At 46.1% G+C, this 9,816-nt stretch overlaps 1 protein-coding gene across 1 annotated transcript; it reads right to left on the bottom strand.

Moving 5' to 3' along the window:
* Window positions 1-6,790: 6,790 nt before the first annotated feature.
* On the bottom strand, window positions 6,791-8,539 carry LOC128726608 (uncharacterized). The gene is made up of 2 exons (XM_053820423.1): window positions 8,056-8,539; window positions 6,791-7,987 (listed from the first exon to the last, which is right to left on the bottom strand). The coding sequence occupies exons 1-2, from the start codon at window positions 8,537-8,539 to the stop codon at window positions 6,885-6,887; spliced, it is 1,587 nt and encodes a 528-aa protein (XP_053676398.1). The 3' UTR covers window positions 6,791-6,884.
* Window positions 8,540-9,816: the final 1,277 nt, after the last annotated feature.

Raw genomic sequence — 9,816 nt, 5'->3', positions numbered from 1 at the left:
CCCTCTAGGGATGGCCGGGAATTACCCATACTGATGGAGCACGGGTAGGTAGCAAACGATGACAATACCCGGCTGTCTAAGCTGGAACGACCCGTGGTTATGATTATGATTATCATGGAACTGCTGACGGACGGGGGAAAAAAAGAAACCATCAGGCGTCGGGACAAGTGAAGGACCAAAGCGCTCGATAAGGGCCCCCTCCCGGACAGGGTGACAATCATATGCGCTTTCCCAAAACCCACCGTGAGTTTAATTTACTTCCCGGGCGACACCGCACCAGGCCATGGTTGTCTGATTTGATAGCGCCAAGAGGGAATGGGCGCGTGTTTGTGTTCCCGTCCGTTAAGGGCCATTTAAGTGGATTGACTAACGAGCGTTTATCAGTGGAACCGGCTGGACACGGTAAGAATCGTATCGATTTTTTGTTATATTAGAATAAAATTCAACAGATTGTTAAATCTAAACTGGCTAATGACGCATGCAGTTATTTAAGCATTTTGTGTTATTTTGTATTTTTTTTATTGAAAATGTTTCAGACTTTCCAAGGGGTTGTTATGTAGGTGAAGTGTGGATCGATCCCTGTTATCAGCAGCTCGACAAAGACAAAGCATTTTCTGAGCTTAATTAGCCGATATCAATGTATACTACAGATTCCCTAGACATTGTATTTATTTCGCTTATGAAACACACCGAAACACGTCGAAATGACGTTTTTGCAGTCTTAACGCTAGAAAACACCCGTGTGTCCTTATTTCGCACAAGTCCAACCCTGCCCGAAGGCACAAGCATGGATTTTTTCGCTTACTTGCTGAGACGCCGTTCGCTCGATACCGACACCGGAGAACCAGGACATGACGGCAACACCGCCGGAGGAACACGATTCTTGCGCCGGATCGCTAGATGACGCTCACGAGAGGGAAATTTGGGCGTTTTCCGGATTACAACCGGTTGCACCTCGACGGTGCGTCCATCCAACCCCGACATCCTGCGATCCCCGATGGCGTCACCGTTGGCGTCGATAGGTCCTTGCTGCTCTCCGGCTGCTCCTTCCGGTGCAGATGCTCTCGAAGCAGCTTGGCCTCCAACTGCATCCGATAGACGTGATCGCAGACTCCGGAACAAGCCGCTTCCACGGGCAAAGTTTTCCGGCTCCGGTTCGTTTGGAAGACGCATGCTTTTACGCTCGAAGATGCTTATACGCCGCCGTACACGATGACAGCGCGGAATGTAAACAGTCAGCGTCTTCTTCGGTGGATGTGTGGACTTCTTTTTCGACGATGATTTGTTTTTGTTTTGCCCGTGTGGTCTTTTCCTGCTCCTCAACGATTTCCTGGCAAACGTTTTAGCCACCGTGTTCGAAACGCGAATGAGACACGCACAAACTCGGGGTGGGTGAAGGGCACTTCACAAAAGCAAGTGAAAAACGACGATGACACCTCTGTCTGGGTTGGCTTGTGTTTATGTTTTGTTTGCCTGCACTTCAAACTGCATGAGGGCGCTCACATACACACACACACCCACGTGCGCCTCCGTCTACGCACCAACGAAACGCACACCCGCGAGCAACGCACGCTTGGCTGCAGTCTGCGCGTAAAGTGCTGTTGTGCGACAGAGACAACCCACACCCGGTCAGTGTGTATTTGCTGGCTCTTTCACTCACGCACGCAGCCTCGTAAACAGCTCGATAAGACAAACGAGGTACACGCGTACGATGGACGCATGGCTAAACAGGCACGAGTTGGTAATTCCAAGAACACATGGCACAAAATCGTGATGAGGCGAAACAAAAAAACAAATACTATCACTCTTCCTACACACTGCGTTTTAGGTATCCCTCGCGAGGTACGCGCTTTGTGGACGCACTTTATGTAATCGAGACGTCACCAACCATCGCAGCAACCGTGGATCGGCTAGATAAGGCAGCAGAAAATGAAGATGGTCGCTGTCAGCGAAACATCCCAGTGTGCCATGCTATCTCCCGGCTGAGCCTACATAAACGATTCCATTGAAACATACCAACTCGCGAGCACTTGTCTGATCTTGGGCGGCGGTACCCTTGAGCCGGTAAACAAGTGATTATTGTAGCGATCGGTTTTGCAGGGGAAAGACCAATCACGCGATCGCTTTTATTATCACAATCACACGAGGGCACTTATGGTAGAGAAACGCAACTGTGCTATGATAATGGACGGGAACAACTAATGGGGAATTTTCAAAACGTTAACAAAAACGCAACTTTTACTCAAACGGAACGCGGACGGACGGACACAGACGACTGCAGATCGCGGCGACAAAGCTACATTCGAGCGAGCGAGGTTAGTAAAACGATCGCGGCCGGCTCCACGCAACAACACACGGGCGAAGGGAAAAAGCAACGAATATGCAAAGAAGAAAATTACCGCACAGTGTAAAAGGGTACCACCATTGCTGTCTAAAAAGATCCACAAAACGACGTGCGCTTGAGCTGTTTAAAGCTCACCGTGAATGCGCCATATAGTGCACAGACAAAATTTCCCACCATCAATTGATGACGTAGCAAAGTTGTCATTCGGTGAGAGCTACTTAGTATATTCAATGCTCATGTTTTAGCCTTCGTCCGTGTTCACTGTGGCAGTTTGCCACCATGGCGATCGGGACGCGAAAAAAAAAACAAAAACGTAAGCTGCGAATTGGAAAATCAAAACAGAATATAAAAGTACATTTGGTTTCCACCACCACCATTGCTCGTTTTCTTCGGACCCCATATATTTTTATTCCCATGTTGTGACGTAATTGCACCATGCCGACGATATATTCAAACGAGCGAATGCTAGCTGCAATCCTAATTACATTTTAATTACACATGTTTTGCGTCAAAATTCTTGAATACGTACTCGCTGTTTGGGTGCCAAAACGACAAAGGAACGCAATGTTGGAGGTCAAATTGACCAACGTTAGGCGTGATGTGATCGCTTTTCGTTGGAATAAAAGATTTCAACGATGGTTCAAGTAGTTCAAGGAGAAAAATGTAAATTTCTTACACTATTAATATGGAAAAATGTTTATTCTCAAAAACCAGTACAAATGCTAATTGATAAAAATGTATGCCCATGCAGTTATAAGAAAAAAAAAACAACACCTCCATAAATATTTTGAACTTCTTTCAGTGCTTCAATTCCCTCAACTTGACGAAAACCCGAAAGCTTTCTTTACGTTTCGTAAAAGCTCGATTTCTAGGGAAAGCGTCCATCGAAAAAGCTCGTTGTGATTAAGCGCCGGTGCATACGAAAAAAGCTCAAATTAATTCTGGGTGAAAATGGATTAAACAGATTCGAACCGACGAAGATACTGCCAATATTCGTAATGCAGTAATATGAAATAAAACATTAGCACATATTTTTATTCCTGAACCATCATTACAACATGATTTCACATAACGTCATTACACATAGTTTAAGCCAACTAAATTAGACTGCTACAGGTGATTTCGTTGGGTCTTTTAGAGGTGACCAGTGGTGACCAGTGGTAAATGAGACATACGATACACAACAAGACTGTTTAGTCTGTACTAACACGTTGGGCGTTTGAGTAATTTTTGTTCGTCTTCAAATCAGCGCAGAATATGATGGGGCCACTTTTTAAAAATATATATTACCAATGGAAATAAGCTCATCCTATCTAATCGCAAACAGTTGAAAATTTATCATAGCACATGGGCCACAACTTTTCGCTTCTTGATCTAAGTTTCTCTACAGCTGTCGAGCAGTTCGTGATCCATACTGATATGTTCCAAGATTCTAATACCGATGTATTATAGTTGTTGAGCCTTCCTAAAAATAAGGTAACAACACCATTACTAGCTAATATAATTTTGCACAAGTTTGAAATTCTCTAAACTCAGGTATTACACGTAATGCATGGAGATTTCGTCATGGTGGTTTAATAAACCGTTATTTGTAATCCTGATATTTCTTAACAATAATGATGCGTTTTTCCTACTCTTACCTATCCTAGTAATTTGTGTTCTTGGCAGTAGATTTCGGTTTATAAATGCTATTGGGATGATGCGTTTTTTGTTTGCAGACGGAAGCAATATGTCCTTGTTGCTGACAAATGTGGCATGTGTTATTCCGATGATAACAACGAGCACTACTGTGCCCTTCGTGCCCGCAAACGTCGCATTCTCGATTTTTCTTATTGCTATCAACCAATATCGACGGCTGCCGCTTTTGCTGTTGCCTTTCATGCTGCCGCGGTTGTCCTCTTGGCTGATGCATACTTGCACTTTCTATTACAACATGTTGTTGATGCAACACTTGTTTCTTGTGATGGTGTAAATTGTTTTGTTGCTGTGGATGAATTCGATGATTTTTCTGATTCGAGCCATTGTGCGAACCAGGATGATCGTTTCTACGTTGATAATTTGAGTTTCGATAATTTGATTTTGATACGGGCATCGGAACTGTATCTTGTCTGGACGTATTGCAACCCATGTTAAAAAATTTAAACTAAACTTTTTTGTACTAAGCTAAACACTTCCACTAAGCGCGGCGCGACTCGCGTAGGCCAGATATTCTACTCTTCTGATGCACTTTCAGCGCGATGTATACGCAAGCCCACAATTTGCGGCGTAAATCACGCTTGGAAACAAAAGACAGTGCTTCTCAAGCCTATGAATAATTTTACGGTTCACTTTCCAAATTGTAAAAATGAATTTGTTGTAATGGAATCTATTATCTGCATTTTATCACTAACATCGGAATGGGAAATATTCAGCTTTTTAAAATAGAATGTGTATTACTATTGCTTAAGAAACACTGACATGGCTGCATAGAGCGCAAGGTTAGCTCAACGCTATATTTTCAATTTTCAATGCAAAGTTTTTTGCTTATCCATTGGATTTTTCACGTAAATTTTTTCTACGTGTTGATAACAAATAATACATTGAAAGGTATTTCAACAAATTACTATGCGAAATTCTTATAAGTATCACACTCATTTGCTACATTTGGGCCAAATTGTCAATAGATGGTTTAACTCCGCGTGAGGTCAAATATTAAATCGAATGCGATGGCCATGCCTTACCGCTGTACACATTTCACTAGATACCCCACACACTGCACTAGAAAACACTGCATTTTTCTAACTAATTTGTCGTTCAATTCGTTCGCTTCTGTTGATCTATCAACTAACACATTGCCTCGGGAAGGTATACTGCTTTACGTAAAACGAAAAATGAGCATTTGGTTCTTATCGGTTATAATCTGACGGTGTAACTCACCCGGTGCGCATACTGAGTCATCAACTCTGTGCAAACCTCGCTCAACAGTCTCAACAGTGCAAACCTCGCTCAAACAAAGTCTGCTCTATTTCCGAGTGAATATACCGACAGTAACAGTTTGAATGCAGCCGCGCGATTAATCAACGATGTTTATTCGAAAATAGTACAAGATCGTTCCACATGCTGTGTAGATCTCATTAAATAATGTAAAAAATTGTTTATTCTACTAACGTGAAAAGTCAAGTGTGATATATAGTGCCCCTCCGGATAAAAAGCTCCGGAAACGAAAGCTTTGCTTCGATCGTGTGTGTAACGTTGAATAATTTTCGCCATGGGTAACTTGTTTTCAAGTAATAGTTCCAAAGCATCGGCCAATGCAAAGCGTCAACCCCAACGTGTGCAGGGACACGTTAGTAACGCTTATCATCCTCGCGATGGCAATGTTACTGGTATGCATCGCACCACCCGTACTACATCGTACGAGCGACCACCGTCTACGGTTTCTAATTTCCACACACGTGTGGAAGAAACCCCCAGGAAAGTGCCCACAAATGCTTTGGTTTTAAACACATCAAGCCGGTGTACAGCTTGCGGAGAGGTGGGCCACACAACCTGCCGTTACTCGACAAGGATGTGTTTTTACTGCCGCCAAGAAGGCCACATCGTAGCCGTTTGCCCGAACAAAAGGAAGCAGAAAACCCATCCGGCCCAAACCGGAAACCGGCGTCAGAATCCGAGATCATAGTGCGAATTGTTAGAATCGAGCGCAACCTACCTCCAGGCGTGCGGCGTAAAGCCCGGACAACGATCCGGACAGTTGTCGCATTCGGTTCCATCGAAGACCTCCTTAATGACGACGCCCTGGAATGAAAGAGAAGACATGTGACAATTAATAATCGACCATAGTTTATCCCATAGCGGGTGCAGAAACGTGCCGACGCTGCGTTTTTTCGCCTTCAGCAGCCCTCGTCAACTCTCTTGATCCCTCTTTATGTTGTTTGGTTATTTGAAGTACGATGGTTCGTAGGCTTATTTTTCAAGAGCGGGCGCAACAAAGTATGTTAAAAAATGATCCATTTCGTTTTCATAATCGGAAACAATCATTCAGTTATTCTTAAAAGATCAACAAACTATGAATTGCAGGTTTACGATGGTTCTTGAAAGCAAATGTGAAATGCTAAAATGATTTAAATGTGTAACGCTTGACAGAGCACGTATATTTGTCTACACATATGTTATTACTTTTGCTTGCTCAAGAATCGTGAAAGAAGCGTTCTAGTTTGCAGGTGTCCGATCTCTTAGGATCGGCTCGAATGAAATGAGTCAATGTTTAAGACAGTAATTACGTTGATTACGTTATAATACGCAGAAGAGAACAAATATAATGATTTAACGTTTCTTATCTAAATTATAGTTTTGTTTTTTATTGTATACAGCACAGAAATTGGTGGTTAAAAATATCTCCATAAGAGAAGACAATAGTTTCAAACAAACAAAAGTCAGTTCTTTTAGTTTCTGTCATGGGGCATGCTTTTATTTATAGCGCTTGTTATGAACATCAATAAGGCGTGTGCGCGGGACAAGAACGACCAGAACGGTCCCCGTTAGGTATGGACCAGCTGCCTTAGATGGGCACGAAGAAACTCTGCTGTACGGAAACATCCGACGCGCTGTCATCCATCTTTTTGAACGATTTTTGAAACTGCTGGAACCGGCTGCGACGATTTTGCAGATCCGTCCCGAAGGTGTACTTCGGCAGTTCGGTTTGCGAATCCTTGCGTGCGCTTGGTGGTGATGGTGGCGCATACTCTATTCGACCTGCGCTCATCCGTGGGCTAGCGATCCCGATCGGTTTTGACGCCTGAGCCTGAACCTGCTGCTTCTGCTGCCGTTCGTACTCATCCTTCAGCGTTTGGTACGTATCCCTGCGAGCAGGATACCGTGTGGTTGTTGCATGTTCCCGATGATGCGTGCGTTCTCGAACGTTGCTCAACACCACCTGATCTTGCTGATCACGCTCCGATCGCCATGTGTTGCGATCGACTAGAATCTGCCCACTTGCAGATGGTGTTGCAGCAATTGATAAAGCTGGCGCTCGTTTGTTAACCACACTGTAGCCCATTTCGATCTCCTTTTGGCGGCTTTTTAGAATGCTACTCTCGGTCGGCTGCAAAAGCGTCGATCGTCCTGGTGGAGGTGTCACACTGCCTCTACTACTTCCGTAACTGTACTCGTCTTCCTTCAACGGTTGCACCATGATCCCGGCCGACAAGGACGATGACGATCGGCGATCATAGGTGCCGGAGGTGAACAGTCTGGTCTTGCCTGGTGACAAACTTCGCTCTCGGTAGCTGGCGAGTGAATCACGCGAACTAGGTCGCGATCGTTTTATCGCCTCCAGCTTTGCTTTGTATCGTTCCTCCTCGTCCAGTTTGCAGTTAATTCCGACGTCCCGAAACCGGGGTCCTGGTGCCATCGTTGTCTCGGATGTGGTCGAGCCTTTCCGTGAACCGTGCCGCTTTGTTTCGCCACCGTTGCCTTTGCTGAAGAGCGTGCGTTCGAAGCGTTTGATGAAACTTTCCACCTTCTGGACGGGTTTGGAGGATTTCAGTGATTTCTTGCGGTACGTGCGAGAGTCTACCACCGCCGGGAGCTTTTCCTGTGAATCAAGCGTGATGTTCTTCGCGTACAGTGGCTCGAACACATCCGTTGTTGCTATGGTTGATTCTGAAACCAAAAACACCCAGTATGAGCACGTTACCGTGAGGGCTAATGCGAGAAGTTGTTCTACTCACTTCCATGCCTGGTGTAGGTGCCGGTATTGACCGGCTCATCGTTCGTTTCGTTGATGGTGAACGTATCGCTGCGACTGATCGCGTGCCGGACACGTTCCGGTTCCTCATCATGCCTGGTGAAGGTGTTCGTCCGCAGGATGCTGGTAGGGTGTTTCTTCCCATCCGACTGCTTGTCCAGATAGACGACAATTGGAGCCGGATTTTCCTTCCCATACCGTCCAGCGGTGCTATGCTTCGAGCCGGTTCGATTTTGCATCGTTCCACCACTGTTACTGCTTCTCCGACCGGCATCAATCGTACGATCAGACTCTTCCACGATGGAACGTCCTGTGGCCGAATTCTTTCGACTACCAGCCGACGAAACTTTCCCCGAAGCTCCTTTAGACGTGGAACCAGTACGCATTGTGTCGCGTTCGGTGCCGTACGGTGACGGTGGAGCTGTGCTGAGTACTAGATTCGAACGAAACGTTCTCAAAAAGGACATCACTGTGCTGTGGGCGTATAAAACTAGGTCACTAATCCGGCTACGTTCGACCACTGATCGGTACCGAAAGCCGACTCGCTACAGAAAACACCCGGTGGGTGTTGCTGCTTGAGAAGCTTTTAGCAAGTTTTCCTTTTCACTACCGGGCGTCGCGTTCCACATGCGCGGCCGTTGTCAATCGAACTGCTGCAATCGAGCCCCAGAGATCGATGTATGACAGGCGACCGTTTGCCGTACACGGGGTTGTGCAAATGAGAGCGATCTGTTTTTACATTGCAAATTACGTTCACGTGTGTCGTTTCCTAAGGGCATTGTTCGCGATCATCTCAGCAACAGCCCGCAACTCGATCGACACGTTTCTGCTTTCGTTCAACAACCTCGTTGGAATTTGTTTAACCAAAAATGTGATTCCAGCATTCAGTGGTTCATTTGTCAGTTGGTTTAACTGAACAGAACTATCGGGGACAGCAATTATGAAGCGAAAAGCATCGTTCGGCTTTCAAACGGCAGTCTTTAACCGCGGGTGGTAACGGGGCCCGTAGAAACCTGTTTTCTTGTTTACGATTTTGTGTCCTAACCGAAATGGCGATGGCCCAATCAAAACCCGGGCTGGAGCAAGCCGGATCGCACCAGAACCGACCACCTTAGCGACTGGTTTATGTCCTACAGCAATCACAAGACCGAAGATCGCTCTCGATCGCACTCACTTGCACGGGAAATAGGACACACTACGGGGCGGTTAGAACTCCACCCAGAACTTTCCACCGGAAATGCGTCCACAGAAGTGTGTCCTTCGTGGCTCACGTGTCGCGCAGGTCCAAAACCGGATAAAAAACACACTCAAACGCGTTGATCACCAACCGATCAGCACACCCGGTGGTGTGGCGTGTGTGAAGCTTCGAACCTCACGCCGATCGAGATGCAAAACAGCGACTGCGCGGCTCTGTGGGGATTCGAATCTCCGACCTTCCGTACGCCATTCCCGCCGCGCAACCTACGCGAGAGGCTGTCTGATGGTGTACACTACCACACCGGTACCAGCAGTGCATGGTATACGCCATTGCTACCATTGGGGAAGCCATTTTGGCACGGATTAGGCAGCAGGCACCATTTCTGGAGGTATTCAAACCGTGCCGGACAGACGGCACTTTAGATGGGACACACCAGCAACACTGGCGTGGGCAGTCCTGTGCCCTGGTGTGTGTGTGTGTGGGATGGTGCGTGTGCGTTGGAGAAGGAAGCTTTTTCCACCACACCGAGCGACGGAACAAACCGTT

The sequence above is a fragment of the Anopheles nili genome, chromosome 3 (assembly GCF_943737925.1).
Source record: "Anopheles nili chromosome 3, idAnoNiliSN_F5_01, whole genome shotgun sequence".
Taxonomy (NCBI): domain Eukaryota; kingdom Metazoa; phylum Arthropoda; class Insecta; order Diptera; family Culicidae; genus Anopheles; species Anopheles nili.
The sequence above is the reverse complement of the archived record's forward strand: the minus strand, read 5'-3'. Positions and strand labels throughout refer to the sequence as shown.